Source organism: Mesocricetus auratus, unplaced genomic scaffold (assembly GCF_017639785.1).
Source record: "Mesocricetus auratus isolate SY011 unplaced genomic scaffold, BCM_Maur_2.0 Super-Scaffold_100015, whole genome shotgun sequence".
NCBI lineage: Eukaryota > Metazoa > Chordata > Mammalia > Rodentia > Cricetidae > Mesocricetus > Mesocricetus auratus.
In genome coordinates, this window is record NW_024429198.1 from 63,183,613 (window position 1) to 63,201,555 (window position 17,943).

General features: G+C 45.2%; 1 protein-coding gene across 3 annotated transcripts in view; it reads right to left on the reverse strand.

The window, feature by feature from the left end:
* The window catches only part of Epb41l4a (erythrocyte membrane protein band 4.1 like 4A), a 192,189-nt gene that overhangs the window by 101,189 nt on the left and 73,057 nt on the right, over window positions 1-17,943 (reverse strand). For all 3 annotated transcript variants that reach the window (XM_040758055.1, XM_040758052.1, XM_040758054.1), the window contains one exon: window positions 8,914-9,018. In XM_040758055.1, the coding sequence (XP_040613989.1) occupies window positions 8,914-9,018 (105 nt within the window). The remainder of the gene's footprint in view (window positions 1-8,913; window positions 9,019-17,943) is intronic.

A 17,943-nucleotide genomic window follows, 5' to 3' on the forward strand; every position in this document is an offset into this window, starting at 1 on the left:
CCAGTGAAGCCTTTCACACACATTTACAAAGTCCTGACAACACCAACACGGGTGACAAGAAACTCTAGGTCAGTCCAACCACCTCTCTGCTCCTCCCAGGAGCTCCAGGGAGGAGAGGGTGGGCAGGAGCTCCAGGGAGGAAAAGAGAGTGTGAGCAGGAGCTCCAGGGAGGAGAGCTTGAAGCCCCAGGCGGCTCTCCCCATGTCACCAGGCAGCTCCACCACAGCATCTCCCGTGTTCCTCCACACACCCCAGCTCCTCCACCCCTCTGATGTGTGTAAGCCTTCTCAGGAGAGGTAAGACCCTCTTCAAACAGGAAACGTGCCAGGAAAATACCAACCACTCCTGCTTTACTACATTAAACACTGTGTACGGACTACAGAGAAAGACAAGTTTTGTTATAAGTGGTATCATAAGCACTTTAAAAAAGGAAGCCCCGAGGCCGTCACGGCCACAGACGGCCCTGACCCGCCCCGCGCAAACCCTCCTAGGCCACACCTCCTTCTATATCACACTTTGCACTACCATGCCTGTTGCTGGACAAGAGCTGCTAAGCTACCTAGTAGCTGCTAAAGAGCAGAGCAAGCATGACACATACAGCATGCCTGGGAGTCCCATACATTTCTAAGCGTGCTGCCCAGCCTCTTGTTTTAAGTGAAGAAACCAGGGAAAGAACACATGGAAAGGAGAGTGGGCCCCACCCACTACCTGGCCTGCACATACATGGTACCTGTGTGTGTGTGTGTGTGTGTGTGTGTGTCTGTGTCTGTGAGAGAGATCCTTCACTCTAAATGGGCTTAGATGGCTTATCCTGCAGTAAAAGGGGGCGATGGCCAAACTCGGGATGTCTGCAAGCAAGGCACTGTTGTTAATATGCGAGGTGAAGAGACTTAAGGCCCTCTTGGACAACAGGGGAAAAGTTTCAAGAAGGAAAATAAAGACAGGAGACATGGGTGGTAAGGAAAAAGAACTTAGCTGGGTAAAAAAAAAAAAAAACAGGAAGGAGAGCAGAGAGGTGGCCAGGCAGGGAGGCGGCATGTGAGTGCTAAGGCATGCTGGCACAGGTCAGGGACTTGCAGGGGAGAGACAGAACCATGTGCCTGCAATGAGGGCTTGGGCGGGGCCCCGACAGACTCACGCTGTGAGCCAAGGGGTTCAGGAGTAACTAGGGCTGTGCATCTTGTAAACCATGGTTTAGAGTTGAGACTTTCCCTTGAGGGATCCCATCAAAGAATATTTTCTTTCCCCATTAAATAAAGAATTTTAAGCCACAGTGAGACACTAGGAGAGTTCCCTTTCTGAGAGAAAACTGCAGTCAAGCCTGGGAAAATATAAAGACTAGAGATAAGAAGTCCTGCTGTGAAATAACCCTCTTGCACGCTGTGAAGACTTGGTCACTCTCATTGCACGCTGACTGGCCAGTAGCCTGGCAGGCAGGCAGTATAGGACGGGTGACCAAACTAAGGATGATGGGAAGAAGGGCAGAGCCAAGGAGATGCCAGTCAGCCACCGCGCAAGCAGGATGCATAAAAAAATGAGGTTAACAAGCCACGAGCCACGTGACAAAGCGTAAGGAGAAATATGGGTTAATTTAAGTGTAAGAGTTAGCTAGTAACAAGCCTGAGCTATTGGCCAAGCATTTATAGCTCATATTCAGCCTCTGAGTCAGGTTATTTGGGGCTGGGAGGTCGGGACGGGAAATGTCTGTTTACAAAATTCACTTAAAATTTCTATAGGGATCCGAACTAATCTACTGACATCTAAAATTTTGTATTACGTGTGTGCGCATGACCTGTGTGGGGACACACAAGCCCTGGGACCCATGCAGTGAAAACAACTGCCGAGCGGATTCGCCCCATTCACCTTTTTGTGGGTTCCAGAGCTTGAGGGTTCGTGCAGCAAGCACGTTTACCTGCTGTCAAACAGATCCCAAGCCCCGCTTAATCAGCTACCCCAGATTATTATGATAGTCCTCTCTACTCTCAGGAGCACCCTAGTTTGCACGGTGGTATTAAGAAATACAACTGCTGGTGAGCCGGTCCTGAGGGCCAGAGAGTGGGAGAGCTGACCCTCCTCATCCGCAGTGTGATGGCGAGGTCCAGGGAGAGATGCCCTCCCCCCTCCCCCCTCCCCACCCGTGTCAGGAGAGAGAGCTAACCCTCCCCCCCTACCAGCTGCACCACTCAGGAAAGCCGGCGCTGGCCCTGGCCTGAGCAGCATGGTGGAGCAGTGGAGCTGGGCCTGAAGGTGTAGGTGTGGGAGAGCTGGCCCTGAGGGTGTGACAGCAGGAGAACAGGCCCGGCCCCTTGCTCATTCCTGCCTAGGGTGAACCAGCCAGAGCAATGCCTGAGCGCTCGCCCTGGTGGTGAGGACAGGGAGAGCTGGCAGGCTGACCAACCCTGCAATGATTCAGGCCCAGAACCAGGGTTACGTGTTGGCCCACTGCAACATCCACCCCATCTGTGATCTGCCGGAGTGTGCAAAGGGGCTGGTCCTGCAGATCCAAAGCTGCAGGATCTCCATGACACAACCCAACAACAGGACATCCAAGAGGAGTCCCAGCGAGGGCCCAGCATCGATAGTGTAGCAGACTCCAGACCAGAGACCTCAAACCAGACCAACGACTCCTTGCAGTGAACACTTGCAAGTAAGGATGTGTGGACTAAAGGGTGTACCGTGTGACTCGATCACTGCGTCACACAACGAGATTTTTCCTTTTCTTGTTTTATTTTTTTCCTCTTAAATTTTACTTTATTTTATTGGGGGGGGGATGGGGTCGCAAGGGCAGAGGGCAGATGCGAACGGAATGGGAGACGAACGGGACCCAGATGCATGATGTGGAAGACACAAAGTATAGACAAAACATTAAAAAAAAAGAACTATCAGGACGTGGTGACAGGTTAGCTCTGAAGGGAAGGTGATGAGGGGAGGGGAACGGCGCCCGAGACGCTACCTTTGAGAGATCAGGAGTGCGGTGTTGTGGTGGTGTCTTCTTTAGACACCTCGAGAATGCACTTATGACAACTCGGCAGTTAAGAGCACACACTGCCCTTGCAGAGGACTGAGTTCAGTTAAGAGCACACACTGCCCTTGCAGAGGACTGAGTTCAGTTAAGAGCACACACTGCCCTTGCAGAGGACTGAGTTCAGTTAAGAGCACACACTGCCCTTGCAGAGGACTGAGTTCAGTTCGCAGCAGCCATGTCGACAGCTCAGCATCCGTGGGTACCCACAACCACATGCACAGACCCATACATATATATACAGACACATAATTAAAACCTAGTGTATCTTTTAATAATTAATATTGTGCTCCTTTAATTAATTGTATGGCCATAATTACGATGAGTGTTTTTAACGTCTCAGGAAGTTAGCTTTAAGTTTTCAATTTACGTATACAAGATACGTATACAATACTTCTAGGGATTAAATATATTTGATTAACAATAGTGTAAGAGGGCCCAGCATGGTAGCTTGTGACAGTAATCTCAGAACTCAGGAGGCAGAGACGGGAGGATCAAGCATTCAAGGCTGGTCTCAGCTACAGTAAATCGGAGGCTAGCCTTGCCTATCTCAATAAATAAACCTACACATCAGAAAAGGGAAAGTTTTGGAGAAAGTGGACAAAAGTGACAGAGAAAAATTCTGGCTTATAATAAATAACATGTTTTTTTTGTATTCTCACTAAAGGCAGAAGAAAAGGTACAATACAATTATTAAACATAAATTCACTGATTGCATTAAGAGTGATGTGATAGATTTTACGATGTTAATAATTTATGGTGAACTAATATTTGCACCTGCCAAATGATAAACTCTTATCACTCTTATCCTCGACTTAAAATTAAACACAGGCTAAAGATTATTATTTTTTAGTTGAAAAATCATTGCCCTCAGAATCATGAAAGAAAAAAGATGATGTCAGGGTGAAGACGAGGAGTGTTCAGTTTTCATCCAGGCAATGAATAAGAAGGGATTACATGGGATGGAGATATGACTCAGTGCTTTAGAGTACTGGTTGCTTTGCCAGAGGACTAGGGTTCAATTTCCAGCACGAGAATGACAGCTCACAACTGTCTGTAACTCTATTTCCAAGGGATCTGGCATTCTCATGCAGACATGTATGCAGATAAAAAGACCAATGCATATAAAATGAAACTAAATCTTTGTAGGGTGGTTGTGGCTTATGCCTTTAATCCCAGCACTGGGGAGGCAAAGGCAGATGGATCTCTGTGAGTCCAAGGGCAGTCTGGTCTACAGATCGAGTTCCAGGACAGCCTCCAAATCTACAGAGAAACCCTGTCTCCAAAAACAAAAGCAAACAAACGAAAAGGCTAACACATGAACTCAATGCACAATTTAACCCCCAGCCTTGACATTCATAGAGATGTCCTCCATGATCATTACCACCCTGTGAAGCAGGTACTATCACTTCACGACTATAGAAATGGAGAAAACGGAACATAAGTTAGGGAGAGTCACCAGTGCCACACAGCTCCCCTGGGGAGAAGAAGTTAGGGAGAGTCACCAGTGCCACACAGCTCTCCTTTCGAGAGAGAGTGCGGTTTAAAGCCAGACAGCCTCAACCTTGTAGTATCAACATGACAGTATCTCTCCAGATACTGGGGCTGGAGACACTAATTAGGGGAAGAGATCATCTGTCTTTAGACAACAACATGTCTATGGAGAAGATCGCAGTGCCCAGGAAGACCACGCATTTATCCTCCAGAAAATGAGAACTCTAGCATTGTACAGCCCTATGAGGTCATTCTTGTCATCTCCCTAAAGGGGATCTTAAGTCTTCCTGTTGTCTTCTTTCCCAGACCCTTCATCTGCTATAGTAACTCTCCCCGGGCCACTACGCTGCTTATATGCTGCTCCTCGCAAAGTCAGAGGGATCCCTGAAGAGACTTCCCTGCTTCATCTTTGGTCCTGCCAGGGACCAAAAGATGCCCCACACAGCAAAGTCTCTGTGTGTAATAGGTGTGATGATCGTCTTTCCTTCCCAATAATATCAGCCACGACAGGTATCTCCCAAAACACACAGCAGGTGGCATCTCATACACATTGCAAAACACATGATCTGGACGGTCAAGTGGAACGCCGTTACTCGAGGCAGAGTGCGGATTGCATCTGCCCACTCATGCTCGGTGGATAAGATCCTGTTCCCCACACACCGGAGTGTCTGGAGCTAGCGTTACATGTGTGAGCCTCTACGGCCCTAGGACTTGGGGACTCCAGGGTGAAATCCTGATGAATGCATGATTCCGGGCTGAGGCTAAAGTTCAGTGGCAGAGTGCTTGCCTGTTACATACAAGGTCCGCATATAAAACATAGTACGCCCACCCACCCCAAAACCAAAAGCAAAACCAAGAAAGATCAAGCCAGTGCTTCATGGGATAGACAGAAAGAGGAGGAGCATCCAGAAAGACAATCAGAAGAAAGTTTAAAAAGAGAAGAACAAGGAGTCTGTGTTGCCATTACAGCACACTAAGATTCCAAGAAGGACTAAGTAAGTCACCATTGCCAGTGCTATCTAGGTGAGGTTCTCCGTACGGCTATGAATGCCTCTGGTAGCTTCAGAGCAAAGGACGTTAAAAAGAAAAAAAAGATTAACTATGAGAAGTCAAGGAACACATGAGATCTCAGAGAAGTTGCTTCTAAACTAGAGGTGCTTGGGCATAACCCAACTCTACTGGGAAAGAAAGAACAGAGAAAGGACTTAGCACAGCCATAGAGGAAGGGAGAGGCGGGGAGGCAGGTGGGGGTGAGCCAGGAAGCTATTTCCAGCTGTTTTTATCGTTTGGGTGAAGAAGCCAGGAAACAGTTCACTGAAGGGAGAGGACACCCAGGTGTCACTGTTATTGGTGTGCCTGATCCTTCCCTCCCTTAACTTCAGAGGACAGCAGGTCTAGACACATGGTTCTCAAGAGCCGGCTCCAGTTCTGTCTTCTGACAAAAGTCCCAAGAATCTGTGACTTCTGCCTGTGAAGGAGACACGGTGGAAACTACCACCGTGAGAGCCAGGAGTGGGACTGGGGACCACATTTATCCTTACTGCTGTGTCAACGTCACCACCCACATCTTTAAATTTCCCCAGGGATATTTAAGAACCTAGACCTTGCGTCCTCTCTCCCTTCCTTCAGAACCTCACCCTCTTCCTACTCTATGGAAGACAACAGACACTGCTTTCTCTGACCCTCACCTCCACAGGGAAGGCCATTATACGCTCAGTGCCTTCCAGCCTACAGAGATCTTTTCGTGCAAACCTGCTTTGGTCCCGCGATGCTCTACAGAGTGGAATGCAAAGGCATTTAATTTTCATAGCTCCTGCTGTGGTTCGGCCGTAATTAACGACCACCCAAGTGCTTGTGTTTTGGAAGCTTGCTCCTTGGTGTGGCAGTGTTTGGAGGTGACATAGAACCTTTAACAGTGGTGAAGAGTTAGATTAATGAAGAAGCTGCCCCCAGGGGAAGGTGGTATAGGAGGTCTTCTGGGACCTTGATGAGCTCTTTAGAGAAAGCTGTTATGAATGAGCAATCATGGTTTCTCCTTGTTTCTCTCACTTTGTTCTCTCCCTGTCATAGATACACGACATCTTCCACGAGGTCCTCACCAGATAAACAAATGCCGACTTCAGGTGTTTCGTTATAGTAAAACAAAACAGACTAATACAGATAGAGTTAAATGAGCTGGGCATGGTGGCACACACCTTTAATCCCAGCATTTAGGGAGGCAGAGGCAGGTGGATCTCTGAGTTTAAAGCCAGCCTGGTCTATAAAAATGAGTTCCAAGGCAGCCAGGCTACAGAGAAACCCTGTCTCAAAAAACAAAAAACAAACAAAAAGAAAAAAAAGGAGGGGGAAGAGTTAAACGAATTAAGAAAGGTGACCATTTACTAGAAGAGACACTGGACTGAAAGACACCTGTGACTCCAACAGTAGCGGTCCATTCTGCCACATCATGCTCCAGTTTTAACAGTCCCTGACACCCTAAAAAGTGGCCTGGCTCCTTCCATCCTCTGATTATTGGCAAATCCTTAATGTTTAAGGTAAAGAAGATTGTGTGCTACAACCCTAACACATGTCACATGTCCACTGCTGACAGATTTCACCATGTGAGTGTGTGAGTGTGTGTGTGTGTGTGTGTGTGTGTGTGTCCCGCCGCACGGAACCCAAGAGCTTCTGAAGCAGCAACATTGGTCATCTACACCAGGGACACAGGTGCAGCTAAAGCCACAAAGCAGCCCTGCTCATCTGCCACAGAGGGTGTAAGACGTCACTACCCAGGGAGCCTGGCAGTGTTGCAGGCTTCAGCCTGGTGTGAAAAATCTACACTGGGAAGCCTTACATTTCTACTGAGCAAGCAGGAACGAAATTCTCCCCCGTCTATCCATGAGAATTGGTTTCCCGCTGCTGTAACAAATTGCTGTAGACTCGGTGGTTTTTAAAACAATAGGAATGCATCATCTCATCTTTCTGGAGGCTCCAAGTCCAAAATGAGTTTTACTAGGATAAAATAGAAATGCAGGCTAGGGCAGCAGCCATTTCCCGGCCCCCTCCCCAGCGGAGGCCACCCGTGTCCCCTGGCTCAAGGGCCTCTTCTACTAATGCGCCACTCCAACCGCTGTTCGCATCGCGACATCTCCTCCCCGACTGTCCAGCCGTCCTCTCTCACATACGAGGACACCTGTAATTGAATCGCCTTCAAAGAAGATAAGGTCTGTGCCATTTTAGCAAGGCAGCCAATCATTCCTGGCAAGGTCTGGCATCAATCAGGAAACTGCATTTGTCTCTGTTAGAAAGAGAATATTACCGATAAAATATGAATGCAGTGTGAGGTCCCTTCCAAGGCCTCCATTTCACTCCGTCTGTACAAATTTACAGTTCTACTATAGTGACCTGTGGTTTACGTGGGACAGAATTCGGCGAGTCTCTGAATATGCCTGTGTCCTTTCAAAGTGTGCATTAGTGCCCACCTGTCTGGCAAGAACGCAGTCCTTCCTATGAAGATCTACCGGACACCCCAGTGCTCACCCCTATTTTGGGAAACAGGGTAGACTGTGAAACTAGCCAAAAGCAAAAACAAACAAACAAAAAAACACCATGTTTCACCATCAGCAACATCTCACTTCCCTCTCACCCTGAGGAATTTCTAGGGCCTTATTCTGCACTGAGTTTGTCCCTAAGTGACCACAGAGGGCCAGCAGACCCGAGAGGAGAGGAAGAATTCTTCGTTTCAACAGAGCTGCACAGGACGTGAAGTAAATGGCCAGTCAGGGTATTTCTAAGGTAAGACTCCGAGCATTCTGCGTGAAGTTGTTATCTGTCTGAGGTTAAAATCTTTCTTAGACTGAATCAGCAAATACCCTTTCATTCTTCTGAAGCCTTCCCAGTATGCCCAGTGTCACAGGGACTCTGCCCTCTGAGCAGGCAGGATGGGATGGTACCCTGGGCTAGCCCATGGGCAGCTGACATCAGAAGGAAAGGCAGACTGCCTCAATTGTCCTCACTCCCCAGGGTGAAGAACGGAAACGTACTCGCTTACTTTTATTACAACTGCAGCCACTCTTACAACTTTGCTAGGAGGCGGGAGACATACATACTCTCTATACTCATTTCCTTTCTTAAGAGGCAACGACATGCCTGCCCTTCCAGAGACTCTTTCCTCCCAGCACAAGGAGACAGGGAGCACTGCATGTGGAAAGGCCTCCTACAAGATTGGTGGCAAAAACGGGAGCCCCATGAGCCATCTGTAAAGAGGATTTTACGCAAAGATTCCAAAGTCGTTTTCGGTTCCAAAGAACCTAGCCACCTAGAAAGGTGAGGACAGAGAGACAGAGAGAGACGGAAAGAGAGAGAGAGAGAGGGAGAGAGAGGACCAGACACTTTAAACATGAAATCATTGTACTCACTGTCTGATGGCTTCTGTCACAGTATCGCAGCCCAAAGTAATCGATCTCCACGAGGTTTATGTGACGAAAAACATGGTCAAGGACAACGGAGCCTTTTGTTGACTTCTGCAAAATAACCCACAGATTGCTTTTTTAACAAGGTGTCATGTCTCTCTCCACCGGGACACAATCAGATTCCCATCTCTTACGAGCTGCCCTCACGGGAGCATTTGTGTAAGACCACACTACTCTCTCCAGGGTTTGCCCCAGCTACAAAGACAGATGGGTAACAAATTACAGCACGTTAAAGAAACGGTCTCTGAAAAAAAATCACTCTAAACTTTAGAAGCATTGTGTTAGTATAAGCCCCTTCCCTCCTGGGGTTATAAATCCCCCCAGGATGAAACGCTTCTTTATTTTTTCCAGTTTATGTGCATAGGTGGTTTGTCTGCACATTTGTCTATGCTTCAGGTGTGCCCAGTGCCCACAGAAGCCAGAGAGAGGGCATCAGATCCCCATAACTGGAGTTATAGATAGTTGTAAGCCGCTGCACGTGCTCTAGGAATTGAACTCAGGACCTCTGGAGGAACAGCCAGTGCTCTTAACCACTGAGCCATCTCTCCAGCTCCCCAAAATGCTTCTTTACATAAAGATAAACCTCTATGCCGATAACATTCAATAAATTCATTAAGCATGACGGTGGGTGACTTGTAAAAGTGTAAGTACTAGTGTAGTCTTACAAGTATCTAGAATATGAAATCCATAAAATTAAAATAGCCAAATCTTTTATTTTTTCAACCCCCAAAGTCTAAATCCACAGATTAACGCTGCTTAAATGTGTGTTGCAAAACCCTTTGTGAGGTATTTTACTTGATCTCTTACACATGAGCAGAGACGAGAAGAAAGCATTTATTTGGGTTACACTTTCAGGGCTGACGCCTACATAAATTCACTCCTCTGTCCTCTCTCCCTCCCGAGACACATGTATAGCATAAGTAAGGCCCTGGGTTTGGACTTCTTCTTATTATGTTATTTATTATACAATTATTCACAAATACAAGAAATGTGTAGGCAGCAAGCAGCAGGCCACACTGGCCTTGACAGTGACCTATTGGACAGCATGAGTGCACAGTCAGTCAGATCTTCCTTTTCTTTGGCCTCATCACGGGCAGGTACAATTAACTGGGCAGTGAAAGAAATCCCCAGTTCACTCCTTGTCCCTAGGGCTTTTGTTCAATTGCAGCTGCTCTTGGACAATTACCACTGGCTGCGTAATTATCTCAGGTAAACCATACATACCACAGGGCCTCCAGATAACAGATGAAAATATGAAGTAATAATAAAACTACACACTTGGAAAAGGTAGTCCTTTTTACAAATCCCCAAATCTCTAAATTACACTGGTTCAACTGAGTTGCTGCCCTCCTTGCTTCAAGGTCCACTAAACTGTTCACTTAAAGCCAAAAGCCCGTCCAAAATGGACCTATACATTGCTGATCAGCTTCTACCATAATAATGACGGCATTCTCCGCAATAAATCACTCAACGGGAGAATATCACACTTAAGACCAGAGTGGGTACTGCCAAGAAGACCATCATAATCCATTCTGTGAAAACCCATGCTCCCTCATCCTTTCCAAACGTGGGTTGAGACGGGAGGTATATGGTAAAGGGGAACTGTTTTTATTTGTGTTTTCTTGACTCTGCTAAAACCAAGTCCTCGTTCATGTACTTACCAGCATTCCCTGGCATAGGGGCTAGGCAGTCCTTAACTGAGTTTATGAGCTGACCCTCTGATACTTTACATACACAATTTTATTTAGTATATTAACTCTTCATTCCATCTGGAAAGTATTTTTGTGCTTGGAATAAGGCCTACCTTTGTTTCCAAATGGATAAAAACAGTTTACTCAAAATCCATGATTTCTTTTAGGATTTGAAGCCCCTCACCTGCTCTCCCACAAATAGTCAAGGAACAATACCCCTAATATTTTAATGAATCTAACATACTTTCCTTGCTATCCAAAACACTTTTTCAAAATTGTCTTTGACAGTTCTTGGGTATTTTCCTCTATGAGAACTTTAGAGGCACCTTTAGACTTAACTTTAAAAAAATTTCTGGGGCTGGGCATGATGGAGTATGCCTTTTCCCCCATCACTTAGCAGGTAGAGACAGGATCTTTGCAAGTTCAAGGCTAGCCTGGTCTACAAAGAAAGTTCCAGGTTAGCCAAGGCGACATAAAGAGACCATGCCTCAAAAACCAAATAAATGACTAAGGTTAGAAATTTGGAATTAAGTTGACAGACGAGGACACTAGATGGAGTGGAGGTGACACAGGGTTTGCGAGGTAAAAACCAATGTGGTTTTCTTCTGCAAGTTTTGTGCTCCTAGTTTTCATGTCACCTCGACAAAAGCTAGAATCATCTGAGAAGAAGGAACTTCAACTGAGAAAATTCCTCCATCAGATCTGATTTCAGGCAAGGCTATAATACATCTTCTTAAACAGTGCCTGATGGGCAAGGGCCCAGCCCATTGTTAGTGGGACTGGAAGTCCTGGGTTCTATTTAAAAAAAAAAAAGAAAAGCAGGCTGAGCAAGTCATGGAGAGCAAGCCAATAAGCAACACGCCTCACGCTGCCAGGGTCCTGCCCTGTTTGAGCTCCTGTCCTGACTTCCATCAGTGACGGCCTACCATGCAGAAGCATACGACAAATACACCCATCATTTCCCAACTTGTTTTTCATCGTGGTGTTCATCATGACAATAGCGGCATGAACTAGGTCATGCTTATACACATGATCTAGTGAGATTTCTAATCTGTATTTTGTGGCAGGCAAAATTATGGAATCTTCTTCGCAAGAAAAGGTGTCCCGTCATCACCTCTGGGATCTCTCAATATAGCATCATCGCAGCCACTGTGTGTTAGGTCACTGTGTGACCATGAGACAAATGAATTGCCCACTGGTGAGTCAGTGTATCCACATGCAAAGCAGTTACTCTAGCAGAAGAGAAAGACATGCTTGAGGACCCCAAGTGTCCATGTTACTTGTGTAGGGCAAAAAAGTCAAGGCTCATTTTCAAGTTTCGAAGACCCACCGATTCCTGAGCTCAAATTCCTACCAGTCCCCCAAGCCCAGGTCTTGAGATCCCACAAATACCCAACCTGGAAATACCCACCCTGGAAAAATCCACCTCCAAGAAACCCTATATAAGCCTGTCTCATGCTTCTTGTCTGAGCAGTGGCAGCCAACCTCTAGTGTCTCTCCCAATAGATCTCTTGTGTGAGGTTTGTTGTACGGTGTGACTTTGTGGTATTCCTTGGCTCCCAACTGCCAGGACACCATTCCCCTCAGAGCTGTAACACATATTGGTTATAAATGTTTGTTTTCATTTAAATGGGATTGGTTATACATAGTTAATCACAGTCAATTTCTTTCTAAAGAAAAAAGGGAATATGATATAGAAATGAATACTTGGTATTGGTATGGATTTTGGTTTATTGACACAAATTTAAGGTCAATTTTGTTATACATATATTGTTACTCTTGTTTAGATACTATGTTTACACAGCTCTTTTAAAAATGTAATGTAAAATTAAATACAGATTATAGATAGTCACCTATAATAGTCAAAACTTATAGTAGCTAGGTTTTCTAGATATGCAGAGATATATTTCAAATAGATATGTATTCTTCAAAACCTTTCAAAGACCTATAGAATATGGCATTTGAAAATGGTTTATTAGGGTTTTTATGACAATGAGACACCTCTCCTGGCAGCACCAATTACATAAGAAAGGAATATGGGCATCGAAGAAACTCGTTATGGAGTTTGCCTTCAACATGGCAGGGCTAGCCATTTGGACAAGAAACTGCTCTTGCCTAGACTGCTTGACAAACTGGACAAGCAGGACAAATAAAGGTGACTACTGAATTTGCCAAGTGTCAAGATGGTTCTTCAAGGCTTCTGCTTCATAAAAAAGTCTGCCAGACATTCTAGGCCTGTATACTGAAGAAGGATGCCCCAATATTACAGAGAAACTTTGGGTGGCTGTCCAGGCAGTGAGATGTCTCTGTCAATTCTAGAGTTTATATAGTATCCTTCTGGGATCTTTGATGGAGTTGAAGACAGTTATGGTTATGACTATGGTCTTCCTTAGTTATGATAAAAAGATAAGTTACATATAAAACTTTTGACTCACTAAGATAGATGTTAAAATAGTTTCTTTAAATTTTGCCAAATGTTAACGGACTAAATATTCTAAGTATCAATTCTTGCTTGACAACTGTTTTGTTACATATAATTTTACTATGTTAAAGTTAAAACCTTTTTATTTAGACAGAAAAGAGAAGATGATGGGGGATGTTCTTCTGTATGCTGTGAATATATATGTTTTTCTTATTGGTTGATGAATAAAGCTGTTTTGGCCAATGGATGGGCAGGATTTAACCAGGAGGGAAATCCGAACAGGGATAGGAAAAGGTAGTGGGCAGAGTTGGGAAGATGTCATGTTGCTACCAGGAAGGTAGGGTGCCCGGCATTCTCGGATAAGATAAGGCCATGTGGAGATGCACAGATTAATAGTTATGGATTAATGATTAAGAAAGAGCTACCCAGTAAGAAGTCTAAGCCAATGGCCAAACAAGTATAAATAGACATTAAGTCTTAGAGCGGTTAGTTCATAACAGCTGCAGGGCCCAGACTGGGTGGAAAGAAACCGGTCCAATGGGACCCAGATGAAAAGAATAAAATCTCAACAACACCCCACAGCCTCCTGCCCAGGGACAGCGCCACCGTACTTGGCTGGGCCTTCCACATCAAACATAAACTAAGAAAGTGCCCCCACAGACTGGCACACGGACCAATCGGATGGAGGCCACCCCTCAACCGAGGTCCCCTCTTCCCAGAGGACAACAGCTCACGTTATTTTGACAAAACTAGACCAGAACACTAACTAAGGATGTGATATGACCGGCCGATGGTCTCATGCATGCTCTCCCTGATGAGAAGGACCGTCTCTTCTGAAACCACGAGCCAGAGAAAGACCTCCCCATTTTAGGTCGCCTTTTTGGGCGTTTTCTGTCACAGTAACTAGAAAAGTAACATACTATGCAAGTGCCCACAAGGAGCTAAAGCAGCCTGTAGCTGACACACAATAAAGGAAGCACTATCTCATAACCACAAAGCTGGGCCTGCCAACAGCCAGAAACAAACCGGGAGCTGGTGGTCCTGGACTCTGACCTACACCACGGGGCGGCAGTGAGCGGGTGTACACTCAAACCACCGTCCATGTTACAACTTGTTGTGCTGAAACAGAAGAGTTGCACAGGCTTATTCTTTCTTAGGTCGTTTGTAATTCTACTGCTGCTAGACTTTCTGATTGGCTATAGTTTGGCTAATGTCCTGAAGAACCCTTCATACGTTGGAATTAGTACCAAATAACGATGGTTGCTACACAGCCTTGAAATAAACCCTCTTTCAAGCAGAGGTTTTTCTCAGTCTGCTTTCCCTGCCTTTTTTTTTTTTTTTTGATTTTTAATCAAGAAGCGATAAATACGTCAAGTTCTCCTTAGAAAGCAGAGATGGCTTTAGTCCTTTCATCTAAGAGTTACATGTTCTTAATGAAGGTGTTCCCATTTTAGTTTCCTGTCCTGGGTATATAATATGAACACCCACCCTGTCTGGAGAGAATTTCCACTGTTTGTGTGTGGGTGGGGGTTGGAACCAGAACCTCCCCGCCTCTCTGCAGTGACTGAAACCAGGTGGCTTAGTCTTGACCTCCAGAGAAGTGATACAGACACAGCAAGGACTTAGGATTATTCAGTCAGAGGTGTCCAATAGTAGAGGCATCTAGTTGTGGAGCTAGCTGCATCAGGAAGGAATGGTGATTGGCTCCTATGCCAGGCAGCACCTGCCTTCCCTTGCCCTTTGAAAGCAGTGATGCTTGGCCCAAGAGCCACAACAGTGTTCCAGGTAAAACCCAAGTGAGAGTATAGCAAAGTGTCATCATAAACACCACTTATTCTAGCAACAGTAAGCATTCCCATAGGGTTCTTAAAGCAGATTCTGGCCCATGTCACTATGAAAAGATTTACTGGACAATTACTAAATATCTCCTAGGTCCCATAGACATCAGCCTGATGGGAATCGAGACGTTTCCTGGCCTCATCCACCCACAACAACGAAGCCTGGACTATTACTTGATGTATCGCTGCCTCCTGCCTACGACTCAGGCAATGATCTTCACCTTCTATTGTTTCCTGGTGTTTTCCAAGAATTACAAATAAATAATCTTTGACCAAGTGAAAAATCACATTCTCTTACCATCTCAAGGGCTATGGAATATGTCTAAGCAACTTTCCTGTTATTTCAAAGTGTTTACAGCAAGCTGGAGCGTAAGGATAATTTCCCATCCTTATTTCTCCTTTGGGTTTTCACTCACAGGCACAGAGAATAGGATGAATAAACGGAGAGGTACAGTCACACAGCTCCCAACATTCTACCCCCAAACAAGCCAACAAGAAGCAACGCATGAACAAAAATGGAAAGAGTTATGCTGGAAATACTAGAGACTTAAAAAAAAAAACATGTAAATCGAACTTTCTCTACAGAAACTGCTTTCATATTCCCACATCCACCAGGAATGTTAGGCACTCTTTTATATGTATAATCTACTTATAGAGCATAAAATGGTCTAACATGCTTAGTCATGAGAAGCGTTTGCAAAAGCAAACTTAGACCGCCTCAAAGCTTGATGTGGTGACTCATGACTGCGGTCGCAGCCCTCAGGAGGCTTAGACGGGCAGATTGCCACGAGTTTGAGGGCAGGCTGGGGTACAAAACTGAGACCCTGCCCCAAGAAAAGGAGAGAGAGTTGGGGAACCACCTCGATGCGGAAATTATGAGAATTTCTTGCATAGGAGAAAGTCATCAGTCCTGAAAAACTATCATTCCCAAAGTACCGGAACACAGTCTCCAAGTCCGTGGCAGCTTTGTATTTACACCAGATACGGCTCTGAAAATATCCAGGATTATTTTCCTTCCTTCAGTGAAGGAAAATTCTCTACAGAGAAACCATAAGGAGAACATTCAGCGTTAGGCAATGAATGCCATTCTGACCTAAAAAGAACATGATGGCTCCTGACCCTGTAGACCTCCAAGCAGAAGGGGTGGTAGCCACACATGCCCTGAGGGCACAGCCCAGTCAGAGCCAGAATCTTTGGTTCATTCTCCTTTCTCATGCCGTCCTAAGAAAACATCTTCCAGTAAGCAATTTGGAACATAGGACGCTGGGACACAGCTCCGTGATAACAGGCTTGCTTAGGATCCTCCCCGTGCCTGCTCCCCGGTGTCTCCTGTAGCCCAGGTTAGCCTTGAACTTGATGTTAGCTGAAAATGATTTTAAATCCTAACCTGCACAACCCCCTCCATCCCTCCCACTGCTAGGATTATAGGCCTCTGCTACCACACCCAAGATGCTGTGTGCGATACTGTGGCTCAAACCTGAGAACAAGCACCCTACCAACTAAATTACTACTCTCTGGGGAAGATGGGGAAAAGTAAACCGACAGGCACAGAGGAGAGGAAGACATGCGGTACAAAAAACTGTAGACCCTAAGGACGTTAAAGGTAAGGGGTGACAAAAAAAAGTAATAAAATAAAGTACCTCTTAAGGTGACCTCTGAAGGAAGACAAGGAGAGACACGGTTTTCATGTATCACTTGTGTAATGTTTTTAAGGTTTGTAAACCTCAAAGAACAGCAAGCAGCAGAGGCTCGGCATTATCTTCTGTGTTCAGTGAGGCTACACTGTTGCACATTTAGCGTCTGCTGCAGCCCGAGTTAAGAAATGTGTGGGGACAAGATAGGAACGCAGCAGCAAGCTGGAGCTGTCGCTTTATTCCACTTAAAGCTACTTCAGGATGTCTCCATCCGATTTCTTCTTGAGCCTTTGCAACAGTCGGGCATAACAACCACAGGCCACGGGGACTCCACTGCAGAGACGGAGTTCCTCCAGCCCTCAAGGCCAGCCCCTCAGCCCTAAGCCAAACGGCTACTTCCACTTGAAATTTAAGAAAAGCTTGCTTCTTCACGTCTTCCCTAGCAGAGGAAAGGCCTGGATGTGACTGCAGTTAGCATCGCTGGAGTTTTCTTGTCTATTTCAAAGAGAAACCCAGAAGCCACAGAAGACATAATTATAGCCACCACACTTAGCAACACTGCCTAAGGAGTTTCCAAATAGATAGATAAAATTGTGTCTAATAATTGGCTTCTACTAGTGAGATTCTCACACCAGTGTTAAATAAGGATTCAACTGTAGGAAAAGGAATTCTTCCCGCCGTAAGGGGCACCCCCTCGCATTCTGGCTCAATGGTCATGTTCCCTTCTCTGGTGCTTCTGTCATTTGTCTTTGAAGATCTCTGCTTGGTTATGACTCTCTACCCACTGGACCTACAAAGTTTCTTGATTCTGCCTGTCTCTTTACCTGACCCTTATTAAGTTCATCTGTTTCTGCTCTTTTCAACTAATGTGTAGACATTCTACACTTGACCTTTATCCAAAAAGCTGAGAGACAATAAAGTTCAGATGGCTGTTATATCCCACTTCCTTTGTGAATAATCTGATAATTTATAATCCCAGCAAGATTATACCTTATACGTTCACTGAATGAATACTAAGAGCCAACGAACTGCTGAAAAACAGAACCATAATGAAAACATCAGACTCTGTCTCCCATATCTTATGAGGCTTCCATTTTTCCTGGCCAATCAGATTTAGGACAGTAAAGAGGAAATGAGTGGATTCACCCACCCTACTTCATCCGATAAGCAAAGTTCACTTTTAACTAAAAATTTCCCCTTTGTTTCAGTGATACATAATTCCAAGAGATTCAATATAGTCTAAAGGTACAATAAGAAATCAATATCTCATGTTTGAAATGTATAAGATACTTAAAAGTAAAGGGTCCTGAAATTAAGTTATATATAATAAATAGAGATGTATAATATTTCCATGCAATAAAATACACCTGGCGAGAATTCTGGTTTCCATC